We start from the raw sequence: 20,782 nt of genomic DNA, 5'->3' as shown, positions 1-20,782 counted from the left end.
CCAGTGGAGTTTCAATGGGATTGTGGCCAACAAACCAGCGCGGCAGAGCTCAGCGACATCTGGGGGTGAGGGGGCTTGATAAAAAGATCATCGCTGCACCAGCCTGTTAGGTAGACTTTTAGGGTACATGTCGCCGACGCACACTCATCCTCCCACGCACGCATACACACATGTGTGAAGACAGGCATACAAGCGCACACGCACACCCACGCATGCTCGCGCACACGCAGTAAATCTAGAAACACCAACCGTCACGCGCTCACAAACTTGCAGCTAATTACTTTTTTTTTTTTACACAGTTTCTGTCTTATTTAGAGAACATATTTTCTTCCTGTATGAGAGACCCAGAAACAAACACAAAGGATGAACATTAGAAAGAGAATATGATTGTGTTATTCCATAGTCAGCCAGTGCAACAGAAACCAATAATTGGAACACAGTGTAAAAAAGCGTAGTGAGAGAAACTCAGCCATGAGGAAGCCGACCTTCCCACTCAACAAAGGCTGTGGCATTGTCCCCTTTCTACCTCAGGGACTGCTCGAGTCCCTTAGTGTGTCTGTTTGTTTACTTATTCATTTGTTTTGATTGATTTGTGTGTCTTTCGTCTCAAAGCGTCCCGCATATTTCCATTTGCCAGAACGCGTTGCAGAATGTCCACAGGCACACAGCTCTGGCCGTTCGCACAACTGCGGCTGTATTTTTCCACCATCGGTTGCCATGGCGAGGGAATCCCCCGCCCCAACAACCTCACCTCCTCCTGGCAGCTCTATCACTCCTCGTTGGCAGGGCTCTCCTCCAGAGGCGTGATGGCGGGGAGGCCCAGTCCTGTTGCATTGTGGGATGCAGTGAGGCTGGCAACAGTGTGTAGGAGGACGAGGACCAGCAGGCAGAGTTTGAGCCGGCTGTTACACAGTCTGCAGGCTGCCGAGGAGCTGAGGGAGGTACGGTGCTGGCATGGCGGGTGAGTTCTTTTCAGGGTCCCCCGGGAACGGTTGTCCACTTTCAAGTCCCACCGCACGTCGCAGCACTCTGCATCTGGGTCCACACCTGATGGATAGTCCTCCAGCAGCCCTGGGGGTTGTGGGGGTGGTGGTGGATATATAAACAGTTAGCTCACATGCATTTTTTTGATAAATCCTGCTCTCACTTCCTGTCACAAAAACAGCACGGCCCCCGCAAGCACTACTTTGACAACCAAAAGATATGAAAGACAATAACAAAATCGGACACTAGTGAGAATGAATTTCAATGAACTTGATTATTCTCAAGTTGAAATGATTGTTGGAAAGCGGCCAAGAGAGCTCAGTGCACTGCAATGTAAGAAAACACCAGAAGGAAAAAACAATGAAGGAACAATGAAAATGAAGGAACATATTCTTTTGAATGATATGTTAGATTTGACAACCTGTGAACTGCACGCAGAACAAATCCAAGCTGAGTTAACAGCACAAAAGAAGTCTTCAGGTACGCTAGCAATTAGAGACAGGCTGACACTGGGCCCAGAGCTAATATCTACGATAATATCATATCACCCTGCTTCATTATCCAACACAGAATCATGCGTCGGCACGTGTTCATCAGTTTAAATTCTCCCAAGAAAACTTCTTTAGTCTTTTTGCTCACTTCTGTTTTGTTTTGTTGCACTGTTTCTTGATGAGTGCTGTGTTTCATTTAGTTCTAACAGCTATTCAAGCAGTCAGTCGACAGAAAATTTATCAGATAATCAGTTTTTCAAGCAGAGATGCAAAATGTTAACAGACATTTTATAGACCGGATGTTTAATTCATTCAGTAATTGAAATGACTTTAAATGTTCTAAATGTTGTGTTCTGCTCAGCAATTCAGCTGAATGACTGAAATCAGCCTTGTCTTAGCAACCAGGCTTTCAGATACACTATAGAAGTGCATATGATGTATGGGTGCTTTTTAAGAAATGTGGAAACACAAAGCACATAGTAGAGATACATTCACTATACTGTAGCCAATACTGCATTGCCACAAGGACTGAAATCACAAACAGCTGTCTGACTCTGTCTCCACTGACATTATAAGCAAAGGGGGTTTGTCACGGCCTGTGTGCATGCTAATGTGAGCAGTGAAATTTGAAGTGTGTGCCCACTCAGCACAGTTTGACTGTCAGCAGCTTAACTGTGACAGTTACCGTGTAATTACTGCAAGTTTCTGAAAAATCTGCATTTAGAGTGACCATGTTACAGAGTTATTGACGAAATACATGTGCATACATGCAAAAGTAAAAGATTGTCAATTAACAATTGATAACCACATTGTAAGACCTTTCTATTGCATGAAAAGTGCTATAAAAGTTTGGTGACATTCTGTATTTTTTATTTTAGAAAATGATTTAACCTTTATCTATCTATCTATCTATATATATATATATATATATACATGTAAATATCTCTGTGACCCATTTAAAGATTTATTCAGATGGAGCGAATGAGATTCAGACTGAGAGCTATAAACACCCTGGGGGAACCAGAAACTATCTAGAGAGAGATATAAATCAGTACAAATGATCAATCAAAGAAAAAAAATGTACACAAATAAGAGACAAACACTGCTTTGAATTTCTTATGTCATACTGTCCAGGAAATTAACCTGATGCTCAACATGACCACCAGAGGGCAGCATCGACATGTGATGTAAGTGTTTGTATTAATGTTGTTGTGGGGAAGATCTGCTAGTGGGGGACTCACCTTCAATGTATGTGGAGACAGAAATCCGGTACTGACAAGGTTAACCATTAATCTAGCATTCAGATTTGTGTGTGTGTGTGTGTGTGTGTGTGTGTGTGTGTCCTGGGCTGGAAGTCAGCACTGCATTCACTAACACTGACCCGCAGAGTCAGCTGTATGCTGTTCAGTACAGACAGAGCACACAGACTTGTCGTCACGGTGCTCCACGGTGCAGCTGCCTCTCGGTGCTGTGAATAATTGGCAACACTTCCTCGTTATGGTGCATCACCCTGTTAGTCCGGTGATTACACAGAACATCCTGTAACTGTAACAAGTGTGCACCGTGTGTCCAGCAGAGGTTGTGTGTCCTATTGAAGCACCATTGAGCAAGATGCTACACTACTCATGTGCTCACTATGTGTCTGCTCATTGTACAGTAAGTCACGAACTACAGTACGTAGGGTGGGCAGAGGCAGTCAAGGTTAGAGAAGCTTGGATTTAGGGCAGTGATGCTCTTTTATGCCTGAAATAGTCAACAAAGCTCTCTGGCCCTAAAGCTCCATTAAAGCAAAAGTTACACTGGCAAGCTGCCTGTACTGTACCGATGCTAATCTTTAAAATAAGAAAACAAACACATGTGATCAAACAAACACAAGGATGCATAAACAGTGAGGTGATTTTTTTGTACCTGTGCATATAAAACTGGGGCTGCCTCCATGAATGAGATCATCATTGTCGGGCAGGACAAAGGGGCACCGCTGCTGCACCTCCAGGCAGTACTGACCACAGGGGATTCGCTTACTGCAGTGCATCTGGGTGGTCTGGAAGTACTGAGAACACAGCCAGGGCTTATAAACCATCTGGATGGGAGACACAGAGGTGAGGGCAGGGGAAAGAGACAGGCGGAGGGTGGGGGGGGTGGGGGTGCAGAGAGAGGATATTGATGAGTTAAGGAGGGTTTCATTGGATAACACACGTACACACAAGCACACTCTCACATGTATGGGCACCATCCATGACCTCTACAGCTATTGATTCACACAGGGCTGAGCAGATGTCCTGGTGATCCTCATATCCACTGCTTAATGAATGTGACTGTTGCTGGTCATCACTTTGTCAGTCAATATGCAGTATCAGCAAACCTCCTCTTCAGAGCAGCTAAGTATTAATGACTATGTGCACATGCACACTAATATTCCACTGTTATTCCCAAATACAACAATATTCCAAATTATATTCTGGTTTTGATATTCCGAATTAGGCTTAATTCTGAATGTAGCATTTTCCAATTAGAACTTGTGGGATATAATGATTTTATACAATACATATTGTTTGGGTTTTGGGAGCATTCTTTGGACCTGTATAAAGCACATTCAGAATTATGCATCTCAGTTGGAGTTTTTACTACAGTTTGGCCTATTTACAGTCAGGTCTGTTCATTGACTAGCCAACAGTTTGCAAGGCTACAGTAGAGATGCATGCACAAAAGAAAGTTCTTCTAAACATCATGTAAGACTTGGATATAAACAGGTTTTTGCATATGTGCAAATATTGCAACAGTGCCTTTTTCAAGGTGGTTGAGTGAATGAAAGAGGGAGGCTGTTTTTGCACGAACAAGATGGCCACCAGTGGAAAACTTCTACTTTTCCAGAAGTTCTTGACATCAAAATCCTACTTTGATGTCAAGAACTAAAATGACTCAAGTGGCTCCAGCTGTTCCACATTTCCATATTTTAACTTGATAACTATCATTTTAGGGTATCGACCCATGACAAACATGTAAACAGGAATATATTAGTATTATATTAGTGGAATATTCATGTTCATTAGTCATGTAAACAGTTAAGTAAGAATATTGTCTTTTTTTCAGAATAAGGGCAGAAATCAGAATATTTTGTGCATGTAAACTTAGTCTGCTTCATGTTTCAAAGAGAATAATTCTGTTTTTACATGCAGTGACCCTCAAATTGTGGACCACATGCAGCCTGAGTTGTTTTACAAGCGTTTAAAGTTACAATCTTTACCATGATCCCACCAAAAAAAAGCATAACAAAGGATTAGAACCTGCTATCACTCTCTATCACAGTTTGTTTACATCAGTAAGGTAAAACAGGCTTACAGTAGAATAATCAATAACGATCCAGAGGATAAAACAGTGGCATGGCAACTGAGCAAACTCCATCCACTGAGGAAGCCAATGAGATGTGGTTGAAAGATCCGGAAAAAGCTAGTAAGATGGGCTTTAGTTGATATTTTATTCTCGAACAGGAAGTCCAGCACATACAGTTTCTCAGAAATAATCAAGTTATTAATGGTATCTGATGCCATGTGTTCATATCAGTAATGTTTGTAGAGAAGCAGGAAACGAGCTTATATTTTGCATTATTTCACTTCACAAATGTTTAATAATGGAACACTGGTGCTTCCTGTATACAGTGAAAATGACCTATAGTATTACATGATGTTGGTGTCTGTGTGTGGCAATGTGGTCATTCCTGGTCACCCGTTTTCTCAACTCCACAAGTGCACAAGTGGGGACAAATTATTTACTTAGCGCCTTTTTTTCCCTTTCTCATGCGATAAGGTGGCCGCCTCATTGTGTGGCATTATCACCTGCAGCAATTAGCTGGTATTTCCTGTGAAACACTCCAGGGACTGCGAGGCAAGCTAGCACCTGCTGCGAGCTAATCAGCGCCTAAAAACAGTGCAGCAAACCACAGATCATGTCACTCCTCCAGAGATACTCGCATGTTGATACTGTGGTTGCATGTGCGTGTGTGGAAAAAAGGGAGAGGGCAAGATGGAGTGTGTGGTTATATATTTTTGAAAAACACGCATGAATAGCATTAAAATCCCCGAATACATCAAAGAAGAAAAAATACACAACCACAAGTCGCAAATATACTGATAAAAAAAAAGTAAGATGACAGGAAACAAAAAAGGCTGCGTGGATGGTTGTAAACCAGCCAAGATGTAAGTAACGTAAAGCAGTGGAGAGGACAAGAAAAGGTACTGAGGGTACAAAATGAATGACTACAGTTGAGCTAATGATGATAACATGTTGACTTTTTTTCATTTTTCATCTTTCCTTGACTTCTAATTGTATTAACAAATATTTGTGTATCATTTTACAAATGATTCGTGGGCAAAACAGGATGCAATATGTGATTCAACTGAGGAACAAATAAAGCTGTCCTCCATTCATGTATGCAAATTATTCAGAATTTGAGTGAGGGAATGTCACTGTAGGTTCAATTGTTGCTGAAATAACAAAGAGAAGTTTAACAGTGGTCTTTACTGTGAAAGGCACCTATCAAACACACTTTGTGCTTCAGATGGCCCCACTGGGATGTGTGAAAATTCTTATTACCATTACAGAAATATTGATGTAAAACAACACAGTAGGTGTTGGGTTGAATCATCTGTCTTGCATTTTGTAGACTGGGAGGTATGTACTATATATGAACCGCTGAACACGTGCACATGCAGACATTTTGCACGCATTCACAGATGCTGCAGATTAGATTTCCAGTCCAAAGACACACACACACACACACACACACACACACACACACACACACACCCTTGCTGCCCTTCTCTCTAATCTATCACTGTGTGAATGTCACACATTAAAATGTGGTCACATCTTGTATACATTAGATTAATATTTCGAAATCATTAACGTGCTGCGCGGCTGCGTGCGGGTGCGAATGTGAGCGTCCACGTGTTTGTGTGAACGAGCACACGGCCGTCTTTGTGCAACACATTTTCCATTTCGTGTCCTCCCGGCGCCGGCGTTCGGACAACCGCTCGCTTCAGCTGTCAGCATGCGGAGATAAAGACAAACTGAGAGAAAGTCAGCAACGTCTCAAATTGCACACGCATGCATTATACATGCCGCTGGCAGCGGGCCTCAAGCGATGTTAGGCGCGTCGGTGTTAAGCGTTTATTTCCCCCTACTCAGCAGAGTCTCAGAAAAAACAATGGTGAAGTCAAGGTCTGTCTGGTCATTTGCACCGAGGCTCAGACACGGATCAAAAAATCAAAAGCTGAATAATCAATAACATCACAACTGAGGAGATTATCTTTAAACACTGCCTGAAGCGGCCCCTTAGCTTTGACTGGAGCCGAGAAGAAAAGATCTCAAGCACACAGCAGCCATTTCCATGCGTTTTACATTTCCTTCCCTCGGAATACGTGTCAGTGTTTATTTATGCTAAAGAACGCAGGTTAGATGTAGGCGACACCTTGACCGTGTGACTGGGACAAACGAAGGCACGTGTGAGGCGAAGTGCACCAGATGTGGCGAGAAACCCCGGCTCTTTTTGGCCCTTTGCCACACGGTCATGTCCTTTTGCACTCAGTCCCAGTTAGTGAAACCCACTGCCGCTGCCGCTGCATGCAAGCTCTCCACTCCCTCAGTTATCAGCGTACTGTAGACCCACGACTGGTAGTTTATCATCCTGCTGTCAAATCTCAGAAAGGGAGAAAGAGACAGCGAGTGGGAGAGATAGGGAGAGGAGTGTCATGACAGAGATAGTGGTGGGATGGACTCCTTCTCTCCTTTATGTAACTTTGTTCCAATCCGCTGTGTTCTCTCAAGCCCCTTGGGGAGAGAGCAAAATACTGCCTTCTCCTCAATCACCGACTCACTGAGTTAGAGGTCAGCCAGCTGGCTTTCAAATTCTTATTCTCCTTTTTCTGTCACCTTTCACTTCCTTTTACATCTCCCACTCGCCTCTGCTGTCTTAACTCCTGTCACCGTGTCATCTTTCCCGTTGAGGGTGCGACTGCGGTACAAGGCGCAGATAGTTTGATTTGCTTTATCGTAAATCCTCATGTAGGGGCACACGCGAAAAGCCCACGTAGCTTGAGTTTTTCTTTTTCACAGAATTGCTCTACTTAGTCGCTAATTAGTCACAATGGCTTGTACTTTTTGCATTTTTTCTATTCACTGTTAAGCTACTGCCAGTAAAACGCAACAACTCCTGCAAATGATTCGCATTAAAAGCCCATCGGGACAGGGGGGGATTATGCCAGTGGAGTTGCTCAGAGGCTTTAAATGTGACACATCTATCCAGGAGATGTTGAGATTAATAAACACGAAATTAATGGAAGAAATTACTGAGTGAAAACAGTGTTTCTCTTACAAAGAGCAATGCTGCAGTGAGTGGAACATAATATGTTGTTGTACTGATGGACTTAATGCTGTGTCATAAGATTTACCCTAAATATATAAATATGGAGCAAACAGCATCAACAATGGGAGCAGATCAGAAAACAGACATTTGTCATCGTGAAATATGATGAAATATATTTGTAAGAAATTTCTCTAATATAAGATCATCTCAGATAAAGGTTAGGTTGCTGAGAGGTGAGGCAGAAGTGCAGGACACCAAATCCCAAGGTGCTGTCCATGCAGGTGAACGTGGTCGAAAATGCGTGTTTAAATTAATGTCTGTACTGTAAATGTAATGAATGGAAGAAAAAGTTTAAATTTGTTTGTTCTTTGCTCCGCCAGAAGCCCCGATTTCTAAAGCAAAGGCTTTAGTTCAGTTGTGATGTCTCTGCACAACGCAGACAGATATTCAGAGGCTGCAGAAATGCAATCATTTCAGTGGAAGTCAATGGAAAGAAGACAGTGAACTTCTCCAGTGAAAACCTGTGACTCCAGGACTGCACCGAGACCGCTGACTGTATAAAGAGGATGAGAGAAACCTGAGCTCCTGGTCTGTCTGAAAAACTCTCTGCCTGCTCTGAGTAATCACTCAGCTGATGCTTGTTGTCACTACAAAAGTCAGTCAGGAGACTTGTTCATTGCTTGCGGCTGGAAGACTACTGCAGTGGTCAAAGCAAGATGAAATAAGCTCAATGCATATCATTTTTGATTTGCTAGACATAATACCACAATATTTTGCTACGCCTCCCTCCCTGCTCTCCACTGGTTTGCTTGCCTGCTTGTGATCGGCAGAGTTGAGACTCAGCTGTCTCCTGGATTGGATTATTTCATAATGATTAGGCTAATAAGGTTGTAATTGATGGAGGGCCGTACTCTGCCCTGTGGTATTGGTTTTAAGTGGCCCCGGATGGCCCCGCCTTGTCAGTGCCCCGTCTTTAATGTTTTCCCTGGACTTGCGGTTGTGGCTTAAACTGCTGACGGAGGCTGAGGGAGGTGGTAGCAGCACACCAGATCACTGCAACTCATTCCTCTTCAACATGCAGTACAGTGCAGCAGCAGCAGCGCTGCAGACAGGCACAGACACACTCATGAGCTGCTTTGGCAATCCTAACTAGCACAGCCATTCACTGCATTTAGGCTATATCCTCATTTCTTTTATCCTCTTTTCTGCTCTGTTTATTTAAATGATCCTCTGCTTTAGTAATGAAGCAGGGCAAGTGTGCAGCACAATAGCCTGCTATTAGCATAATGTTGAGTTGTGACAGAATGGGGCATGGGAGTAAAACAACAGAAGGCAAATGATGAAAACTGAGTGGATTCAAGTTAAGCCTCATCGTCTCACTGTTTTTCACTGGAAGACACACGGATATTCTTTTGGTTGTGTAACTTTTACACTGGTTTAAACTGATTATCATCCAGATTTTGTGTCCACGCACCAAAATGTTTTTTGCAAAAACCACTTTACAGTCAATGAGCCAAGCTGAGACAATCTTTGGAGAAAGGACACAAATTAACCATGTAAAAGAACTAGAAATGATTAAACCAGAGAATACTTTTGGATTCATGTGGCGATTGTAACCCACTCATAAAATATTCTAATTAAGATGCACTTCAGGATTCATTTTGGAATGCCCTTCCTTATGTACTGTGTACTTTCTACTGCATCAAATGTAATTTTCTATGTCCTGTCCACAGAAGCACAGATTAGCATTCTGCACGCTCTACAGTGTTGAATGACATGAGCAGTCCATTCAAGCGGTGACACTCAGCGCTGAAATAGAGGGTGCTCTTTGGTAGGAGCAAGCGTGTAAACTATCATTTTACTTCCTACGGCAGCAGCAATGCCCCATGGGATTTCCACCGCAAGATGTGGCTGAAGGGTCGAATAGCAAAGGTTACGCCAGCTATAATCTGAAAAACAACATCCACATACGCAAACAAATGAGTGTGCATGGCTAAACACGTCGGCAAGTCAATGAATGTAATCAAGCGTGAACTCAAACACAAAGAAAAAACAAACCATTGCTCTGTGCGAGGAAGGTGCATGCATAATCATATCAATACCGCTGCAGAACTACTCTGCTGATTTAAGCAGACAACGTTTAATTGGCTGTGATGCCCTCATATGTGCATCTCCTTGCGTGTAGAGCTAAAAAATGCATGCGTGTATGTTGCCTTGCCTGGGGCGCCAGCCCCTGGCAGGCGCACAAGCAGTGTCAGCAGCAGCTATACAGAAGATGTAATGTAGCTAATGATCCCAACAAGACAGACATGAAATAAACCGGCAGGTTTAGCCAAGATGGTTAGAGGAGCCAATGAGAATGTAATAGAAAGACAAAAGGACGAGCGAGGCTGCTGGCAGACTGAAGCCGCAACACAATACGCTGATTGAAAGTGAAGTGACGCAGAAAGCACTCGTGCAACTCCCAGAGAGGCACCTATTCAAATACTTTCACGTTAGGTTTGAATAACTGTGTCGACACACACAGGCCTGATTTCTCAGTAAAGATCCACCTGCTTTTTGTGGCGGATACACAAAAAAACACAGCAAACACACGCAGACACACATGCAATCACCGGCAGCAAAATCCCACCTTGTGTCTTTTATAACGGGCTGCTCATTTGGCAAACAATAGGCACGCTAATGCAATTACCACACAGCAAGGACATACAGTATTATATAGCCAAACAAATAGGGAGCCAGAGGGGCACAAAAACAGGATAACCTCCGACTATACAGACAGCACAAGTTCACCAGACTGTTACACTGAGACGTTTAACACACGAGCGTTTAACAAAGCAGCGTGATTCTCAGTGAAAAAGGGAAAGAATACAGGAAGCATTATGAGTGCTGAATTGCAAAATAGCAGGAGTGCGGGGTTACATAAAGAATGAATGAATGAAAGATACGGTCATGGCAGTGTGTGAATTAATAATGACAGAATGAGTTTCCTCCACGCAGGAGGGGTCCACAGCCTCCGAGGGTGTGGCAGGTGATGCTCTGCGCTGCCCTCTGACCCCCCGAGACGCTCTGGTTCGTGTCCCTCGTCCAGCACCCATGACACACACACACACACACACACACACACACACACACACATACACATTTGTAAACATGAACTGCTACAGCCTCTGTGGTTCAGGCACGGCATTAGATTTAGGCAAAGTTGGTCTGTTGGTCCACCACTTTGGTCCAGAAACATCTCAAAAACTAATTCATGGATTGCCATGAAATTTTATTGCAGACACTCCTGCCCATTCAGGTTGAACTGATATCACTCCCTTCACTTCTCATATAGAGCCATCAGGTCATTTGACTTCATGTCCAATACTCCAACACCACCCGCAAAACTAATGAATGATTGAACTAATGAACAGCTGATAACCAAATGAAACATTACACCTGCTTAACATCAGCATGCTAACATTGTACAGTAATCGTTCACGTGTTAGCATGTTGTGTGGCACCATGGTGTCCAAGCACAGCCTCACAGAGCTGCATGCATAGCTGTGGCTAGTTTGGATTAAGGTGTTATGTTTCCACAGATCATACAGAACATTCACCCAGGCAGCGCAGCCATTACTGACAGTCCTAAACAACGCATATTATACATATAACACTATTGTAGCTTAAAGTGGCAATAACTCCTTTTTGGGCACTTGGGGGCAGTGGAAACAGGCTGCAAACACCATACTGACAGTCAATCGTGTGCTAAATTCAGATTTTTTTCTAGAGCTTTCTTGCTGAAAAAAGCTGCCTGCTGTGTCTGGAAATGAGCGATGACAGAGAGCCGGCGATGAGGGTTGCAGGATGTAAAATCAAACCAATGAGCTGGAAGAAGCTGTAAAGCTCTGTCACGCTGAGGGGAACTGCAGGACTCTTCCCATCTAAGTTATCATGTGATTCATTGCTGTTCTAAAAAATATTGATTATATCTGCTTTAGGTTTATGATAAATTTAATCCATGTCTGACTCCGTTTTTTGTCACTTACTCTGTGGCAGGTTGGGACATTAATGTTTTGGGTTTATATGCTTTTATGCAAGTGCTGGATTTTACAGTTTGAAAAAAACCAAACAAAACACAAAACTCCCTGAAATCAGATCAAGAGTAGAAAAAATTGTCCCACGAAGTTCAAGGTTCACAAGAAATTCATTTACCATGACTCATGACATGAATATCATTCGTTCATCTACATCTCAGCCGTGCCACGGACTGATTGCACCTCCTGTAGACAGACAGCTCTGTTTTCAGACTGAGAAGATAAGAGAAAACCTGTTCTATGAGAATACAGAGAGCGGAGACAAAGAAAGCGTCGGAGAAAGATGCGACTATGGCAAGTGATGCATGTGAGGAGGGAGAGCACATGGGACATTTTCCACAGGGAGCACATCCATATGCGCGAAACATTTGCCCTAAAACTCATTTTGTTGATTAATCAAGGTTATCTGGATGTAATTCATCGGCACCGCCATGCTGACACTTACACTGATAATTAATTTGACAAAGATAATTATCGGCAAGATGGGCCTACTGTGAGTGAGAGTGATGAATCAACACCCACTGCAGTCGTGCAGCCTGCTATTAGCTCTGCCAGGCCATGCTCGTATGCATGTGCATGCACCTGCAGCTCGGTTACCAACTAGCTCTGCCTCTGTGGGGTCCCATTCCTGCACCCCCAGCCATGCTAACCTGTTTAATAATGCACCTAATCCCAGCAACAGACAACTGTTCACCACAGTATCACAGCAAAATCCCTCTCTCCTCGCAGAACTGCTATCTCTGCTGCTGCTCTCCATGTCACCCCCCACCCCACCACCCTTGCCTCCCTCTGCAGTGTGTACTGCAGCAGTTGGATGAAAAATGGCCTGGAAGGGGGGGCTGGCGCAAGGTTGCCAGCAGAGACATAACAGATATACACACTCACCTTCAGACACACACTGTGCTCTCTTTCTAGCTTTGCTGTGCTATTTCTCTAGCTTGCTCTCTTTCTGTCTCTTTTACAGGTAAGGCAAGCACACACACACACACACACACACACACACACACACACACACACTGATGTGTAGAACAAGGGTGAATGAGAGAAAGAGTTAGAGACAGACGAGGAGGGACAAAGGTGTCAGCAGGTTTTTACAGCATTAATAACGTACAGTTGTCAGTAGCTTGTTATCAGGGGGCTCTCCTCCCTTGAGTACCACTGACCCAGCCAGGCCAGCCACGTCAGGCCACTCGAAGTTGAGCCTGTGTCCTAAATTGTCCTCCTAGTTTTGTCACTTGAAAACCTTTTTTGTTTAAAGGCACACAAATCAAATGGGCACAGTGTGTGTCTTGCAGTCTTAGCAACCACAGTTCAGAGATGTGAAATCCACACTGCAGTTAGTTGATTAAAAATGTATACGTATGCACCGTTTGCAGTATATACAGACATGCATATGTGTGCACCTTTCCTTTACTCAGATGTTTTGCTATTGGCATCTCCGTAAAAAGAAAATCATTCCATCCATGTTCATCTGACACAGGCATAAAAGATGAAGTCAAAGAGAAAGAAGGGGGAATCTACAAAGGGTGTCACTGAAGTTTATCTCTGTGTTGGGGTCGGGGAGGGAATCAAAGCTTTCTTCAAAGCAACGCAGGAGCAAAAAAGCTGCATGTTTTAATTAAAAGCTAATGTAAAGGTGAGAGCCATGGGAAGCAGAGAAGGTAGAGGGACAGGTAACACAGAGTTAATCGAAGGCTTACAGGAAGCGCTGGCTATTCCTCTGCAACACTGTTGCAATGAGATGGAGACAAGCGCATAATCACCACCCCAGTGTTTTTAATGATGCTCATATGCCGCCGAAAACAAAAGTTAATTTCTGCCTCTCAATGTTCAGTGTTAAGCCAAATCCAAAACGCAGCGACTGCTCACTGAACTCTGACCGTTCATGTCAACCAGCAACAGTGAACACAACAGTGATGCTTGCAAGCGCAGGTTTTCTGTGTTCCACTGGACACACTGAAGATACAGAGAGATGCTTAATGTTTCATCTTCCTCACAAAACGTGCTCGTATACAGACTTTGTGCCAGAAATGTGGGCATTTGGATAAAAATTACAAGAGCATATTTTGAGTTGTTAGTTTTTCTTATCTAGATCTTTCAGTAGTCCGTTCCATTTTCCTCCTCTGGGAGCGTTTTCTGTCCTTTATCTTATTCGTTGTTAGTTATTCATAGCCTTGTCCCTTGCTCTCATGTGTCTTGTGTTAATGTGTTGTATCTCCCTGCATTGCGTTGTTGTTGTGTGAATTCTGTTACCCTGGTGTGTCAATCTTTAGTCCACTGAATTTTGGTTGTCTTGAGTTTTCCTTGTGTTTAATAAATTTATTAATTTGAGTCAAGCGCCCCCTTGTGTGTCTGCATATGGGTTCTACCCCATAGTTCTCCCTTAGTCCCCGCTTTCCTGACATGTCCCTAAAGTACACAGGAGGACCAATCACACTCTGTCTCTTTGTCTCACTGCTCAGCAGAAAAGATCACTGGAAGACATTTAAGCTGAATGTGCAAATGTCATCAGTGACTGAAAGTCACTTTAATGATAGCAATGAAAGCCAAAATGTTAATATGCAGGAATATGAGATAGATTCATGTTTCCAGCAGCTAACTGCAGAACATTTTTGATGTAAAGCTAACTGGGTGAGCTTCTGTTTACAGCTTGTGTCCTGCAAAGAAGCTAATTCGCGAGTCGAAAAGAGACCAGAAAAGTACCAAAAAGAAGAACAGCAACAGTTTCTTTCTGTGAAGCAGGCCTTTATATTTCCAAAGTCATGCAGTAAATTACTGTCATGCAGTATCTGCCACTGTCCCGTTTGTGTTCCAGTGTTTCTGCTTCAGTCAGCAAATCCACCACACTGTTGCTACATCATATGCCTCAGCATGAGTCAGAGTTGATGTAATTCATGCAAAGTAAAAAATAACAGTAATATTATAAGTGAAAGAATGTTGCCATATAATATAGTGAACAAATCATAATAATAAAATGTTGTAGTAATCACTGCTGCAAACAATGTTCAAACATGGTTATAATTTCATCCTTTTGTGGGCAGGGGTCCAGTTATTGGTTTGTATTGTTCTCCTGTGGATGATTCTATTCAACTAACTGTTTCTTTATTCTGATCGTCTTTATTCCCATCCCACTGTTACTAACATTACTTATAAATGTCATTCTCAGTCCAAAATCATGTTTAGGCTGATAAAATAAAATGAAATAATCCAGACGGAAATCAATTTAATGCTAAATAATAAGTAGAACATAATATTCCACCACCATGACAACCCAGTCTCCTGGAAAAAAAAAAAAAAAAAAAAAAAAAAATATATATATATATATATATATATATATATATATATATATTTTACCAGAGGAAATGTAATTGCCTTGTGAATTATGTTATGGCCTGTAAATTCATGAGTGAGGAAGCGGAGCATACAGTATTACATATAATGTCCTGAAAGATGAGGAGGTTTAGTTTTCCATGAATACAAATAAGGTGCTGTCAACATGAAGCCTGGAACATGTGAGATACAACAAGAAACGGTGAACATCCTTACGTATACAAACACACATGCACACACACTACCACATGTTCACTCTGCAGGTTTTCCATCATTACACTACATAACTAACCCTAATCCTAACCCTAACTTTAAACTAAACCTAACCTTACCCCAACCTTAGCTCAAGTCGTACCCTGAAATTTAATCATTTGCATTTTTTATCCCCATAAGGAAGGCGAGTCCCCACAATGTGACCGTGTTAACAGATTTATGTTCGTACAACCTGAATGATACATGGCCACACACACACACACACACACACACAGACACACACAGACATACACGATCTTCTGGTACACAACAGAAAATCAGCTGTTTAATTATCAGATGAACAGCTACCAGAGCTGAGGAGGTATTGATAATAGAGGTCTTGTCTGGGCTGGTCTAGCCACAGTCAGCTGTGAACCTAAGGCTAGCTGCTAAAGGACATCACACACTCACACACACACACACACACACACACGCTGCGTAGAGGCCAGCTCCACTGACAGGAGGTTCGGCTGTGAACATTATTAACTCTGAACCTCTCAGAGAATCCAGCCAGCAGCCACTAAATTACCAGCTGATCAGGTAATTCTTCATAATCCAGTGCAGACCTATTTTTGTGATGTCCAGACTGTCCACTTTCTGTGGACACTGTGCCACAGAGGTGGTGCTGTACTGGACTCCATTACGGTAAAAGGCATCTCAGATCACTTATCAGAGCACAGTAATTGTATGTTTTAAGACAAAGCACTGAAAGGATGCTTGTAAATTCACATGTGCTTTACAGCATGCACTGAGGCAGACATTCAGAACACACTTTGCTAACATCTGACATCAGACACATAACCTCCGTTTTATCACAGTAAATATGTTTGAATCTTATCATCAAAGCACACGGTCGTTGAAATGAAAACAGCTTGTAGATTTGGAGATAACTTCGACTGTGTCCTGTGTGTTGGAGGTCACAAAAATGATCAATTGAACACTGACTCAATTAAAAAGCCAGCAAATTAAATGGTGAATAAAATGTTATTAAATGTTGAATCGAATTAAATGCAATTAAATTAAATACTGAAGTGTTAGAACCAATTAACCAAATTACATGATTTCGCTGTGATCAAATGAAACTGCCAACAAATCATTTTATGATTAGATTTGATCAGCCTGACATTTATTTATCAACACGAAATTTAAAGTTGTTCAGAGCAATTTCCCTGCCACTGGTTCTTTAAACTCACTGCTGCACTTAATTTGATTCTGCTGTCAGCGCCACCTCGTTTGATCCAATGTCGGCTTGACCGTGTGTCAGTCCCGTTGACGTCTTACCACCAATCAATGTGATGTACGTATCCATGCATTTGATGATGAAGATATCTTCCCAGTGAAAATGTCATCCCAGTGCGATTGTGCGACGTGCAGGTTTACATGCTTGCATGGGGCGCGGCACATTGTGATGGTCCCTTACAGAAACTATGGAATCAATAAAACGCCTCTTGAAATCTTCAGCATCTTCAGCTAGTTAGGTGACAAACCCTGTGGATAAACCATTGCAATTCATCCGTCATAGATGGCCTTTTTGGGTTGGCAGGACAGAAATTAGACGTCGGGTTAAATAATGTGACCTTAAAAGAAGCTTTTAATTAAAGGTGGTAGTGACAGCAAAAATCAAATTAACCATGAACGCACCAGATCGTTTGATAGCTATCGATTCCACCTCTCATATCAGATTAGAGGTATATAGAGCGGCTGTGCCAATTGGCTGTGAATAGCATACAGAGCTTGTTTTAACACTTTCATGCTGAATTGAAAATCAAAGTAAGAGACGGACAGTCCTGGCCAATCAAACCGGGTTAAAAAGGGGTGTGTTTATTGGTTGTTGAGCTGCACAGGTTTAAAATAAATGTGAGTTATAACCACACATGAGCATGGCAAAAGACCTCATGAGCTGCTGATGATTTCTAATGTGTTTCCACACACACGTTTCCTCTATCCACACTGAGGTTTTTTGCCCACCAACCCTACGTGAATATACGACACACTCGAAATGCTTTGCGAGCTCAGTCGGTTGCCGTCGCTGTCTGCACAGAGGCTGTGAGGAGGTGTGTGTGACAGTTAAGGTGAGGCATTTCCTGATCAAAGGTAAAGCGAGAAGCTGCCATGACAGCTCGTGTCTGGAAAGCTGCTCCTCTAACCGAGATTTCACTGTATTACTGAGGTTATAGTTGACTGAGAGAGTCCAGGAGCAACTGAACACATCCGCAAACACACATTATCCCCGACAGGAAACGTTTGGGTTTGTTTGGGATATTTTTGGAACAGCGCAGGTCAAACAAAAACATGCATTGTCAGCGATGCTTCTGAGGAGATTAATTTCTAATGTCATCATCCCACAAAGAAGCAGCAAACTCAAGGGCAATGCTCCATGTTATGTTTATGCACATGCACATGCGCACACAGATATAGGGTAGGTACACGCACAGGCATCCACAAACGCTATGTGGAACAAGTCGCTGCAGTGAATCAAGCTCTCGCTTCTGCAGCTGCTGTTGACTCATCACATAACCTGGAGCTTACAAAGCATTGCACTGATCAAAATAATCCATTCCCACAGAGGAAGATCCTATGGGAATCATTCCCAGAGCTGCAGGGTCAGAGAGGTCAGCAGTGCCAGTTTTGACCTCAGTGAATCATTAACCTGAGTCAAAACCCCCTCAATCCTTCAGCATGCCTTTTCCCATCACTCTTCCATTGTCCTCTTCACTGGTTTCTCTGGTTACAGTGTGGCTTCCACTAAAAGCTAACTGATCTCTTTTCGCACATTCATCCTCACCAAAAGCACGCATCTATCTACTCACACATTCAGACGCAGAGACTACATTTTTGACTCTTTCCAGCAACAGCACTATACTGGTAGCGTTTCATCTCGTCCATTTTTACCCAACTCCCTCTCTATCACAGATTCCCATCGTTTCATGTTCTGCTCCGACGTTCTCTTTTTTTAATCGCGCATATGGACAGGAAAGTGGGCCAGGATTGGCCGGTGTTTGAAATGCAGGACAAAATTAGAAGGGAATGGTAGAATCCGATGGGGTCACATCGTCTGGGCCAAGCCTGAGACATAGCCGTCTTCGCTGCTCCCAATTAGACTAAAAACTACAGGCAGAAAGTCTGATGTATTCAACCAGGCCACATTCCGCCCCTGTGCTTCTATCTGTCAGGGAAAGAAAGGAAGTGGGAGAGCAAGAGAGAAATGGGGAGATGCAAACATTAGAAGAGGAGGAAGGAGAGACTGAAGATAAATTGGTCAGCCCTCCCCCCACCTCTCTCGCTCCCTCCCTCCCTGCCTCCCTCCCTCTGCCTCCCTCTCGGGACTGCTGTGTGCAAGACTGCAGATGGATTCTGATGTTCTCATTTATGTCTTAATGATTGGGTTAGTATGCAGCTTGTGCTCTGCAATGCTGCGCTTAGACAGAAAGCAAGATCACAGAGGCACACAAGCATACATGGGCGCTCATACACACATACACTGCAAGATGAAAGGATTAACACAGCGATCTAATGCATGCAGCGGCACATACGTAGATGTATGTTCCCGTGGAACAGCAGAGATGACCCCATATTTTGCAAAGAACTCTCGGTGTATATGTCTGATCAGCATTAAGTCATGTATCACTTGGTACTACGCAGCACATTATTCTAAAACACACCACAATTGAAGAATGTGCACGCATGTTGCACTGATGGCCTGAGAGAGACCTCGCATGCAAAGGGGGGCTGAGGTGAGAGAGGGAGGCAGAGCGAGAGATGGCGCTTGTAACGACATGTCTTATCATCATGGGTGGTTAATGCTTGAAATTCCAAGATGAGTATCCTTTTAGTAAACAGCCGTATCATTTGAATATTTCATTGAGGACAATTACCAGCTTGTTTACTTATTAATCTGATTGCTGCCGCCAGAATGAGCTGCAGCTCTGTATCATGGAGAGAATGAGAGTTTGTGCAAGCAGAACCGAGCAGAGCAGCCCCCACACTGCTAGTTGGCCTACTGCAGGGAAGAAGCATCAAGTTTACACTGAATTATAATGATAGCTTGGAGAATATTATCGTGGTTGAGTTAAGCATTCAAGGTCCTGCATACTCTAACCACCATAAACGTGTCTGCCTAGGTAGAGAACAGCATTGCAATGAATGAAAAGCTAGTACTTATACAACGCCCAATCAGCGATTGTCCAATCACAGCTGAGAAACGGTAACTAGGCACAGTAATGGCTTTGGACGGTTGTGGGTTTTCATCATCTTTCCAACACCAAAAATACAACAGTCTTATAACAAGGAATGGATTAAACACTGCTCTGATGCAAAGCCTTAATGTTAGCATGACAGCCTGAATGTGTCAGCCACCTACATCGGAAACTTACAGTAGCATCACTTCCAAGGTCACGAGTTAGCATACATCACTAGCTAATTACATTTGTTGTGGGGGTATGCTAAGACTGGGAAAAAGATGCTACAGTAGTGAGCCTCCAGGATGCTCCTTTCACACCCAAGCATGATACGATCACCTGTTACCAATCAATCTGTTTACCTGTATGATGTTCCAAACAGGTGTTTTTGGAGCGTTCCAACTTGTTTGAAACGTGTTGCTGCATCAAATTCAGAATAAGCAGATATATTTACAATACCGACAGCTGTAAATGTTTCATATATTGTATTTATACTGTTTTCAGTTGAGCATGTGTGTAAAAGGATCAGCAAGTTAAAGGAAGTTTTACAAAGCGTTGCGGCTGTAAAGCACAGATCTAACCTTTGTGTTGCTTGTCCAAGTAACTAAAAGGTATTTCTGAAGTATCTGATGTACTGTTTTTTTTCAACACAGTAGCTAATCCGGCTAACAGGCTCTGCAATACAAGACCAATGCTGCTTCTTTATTTCCATGTCATCATCATCTGCCAAAGATACTTTTACAAGGGATGCACATGTTTAAGCTTTGAGTTGTTTTTGCATCACTACACAGCAGTAACAGCTGTAACTGATGTCAGCGTCACTGCAGTTGTCAACTCAACAGCTGGCATCTAAAACTTACATCCCTTCTCTTGTACATTTTGGTCTGAAATCAAGGATCGGTATGCATTCATGTATTAAAAAAGCAAACTGTGGCAGCTAAATTTGCCAACACTTTCATTGCAAACTGCATAGTGGAAAGGTTGACAGCCATAGCAACAGTAACTAAAGGAGGCAGGGCTGTACTCATTGGTCAAATATGCCTTATTTCAGGGTAAAAAAAAAAAAAAAAAAGATAAACAGGCAGAGGGACGAGGATGAGGATGTGA

The 20,782-nt window shown here is 42.9% G+C and overlaps 1 protein-coding gene across 1 annotated transcript in view; it reads right to left on the bottom strand.

Moving 5' to 3' along the window:
* Window positions 1-769: 769 nt before the first annotated feature.
* The window catches only part of LOC121616594 (transmembrane protein FAM155A), a 72,511-nt gene continuing 52,498 nt past the window's right edge, over window positions 770-20,782 (bottom strand). The window contains exons 2-3 of the mRNA XM_041951432.1: window positions 3,384-3,555; window positions 770-1,071 (exon numbers count right to left, since the gene is read on the bottom strand). Of these exons, the coding sequence (XP_041807366.1) occupies window positions 770-1,071; window positions 3,384-3,555 (474 nt within the window). The remainder of the gene's footprint in view (window positions 1,072-3,383; window positions 3,556-20,782) is intronic.

The sequence above is a fragment of the Chelmon rostratus genome, chromosome 13 (genome assembly GCF_017976325.1).
Source record: "Chelmon rostratus isolate fCheRos1 chromosome 13, fCheRos1.pri, whole genome shotgun sequence".
In the NCBI taxonomy this organism is placed as follows: domain Eukaryota; kingdom Metazoa; phylum Chordata; class Actinopteri; order Chaetodontiformes; family Chaetodontidae; genus Chelmon; species Chelmon rostratus.
The sequence above is the reverse complement of the archived record's forward strand: the minus strand, read 5'-3'. Positions and strand labels throughout refer to the sequence as shown.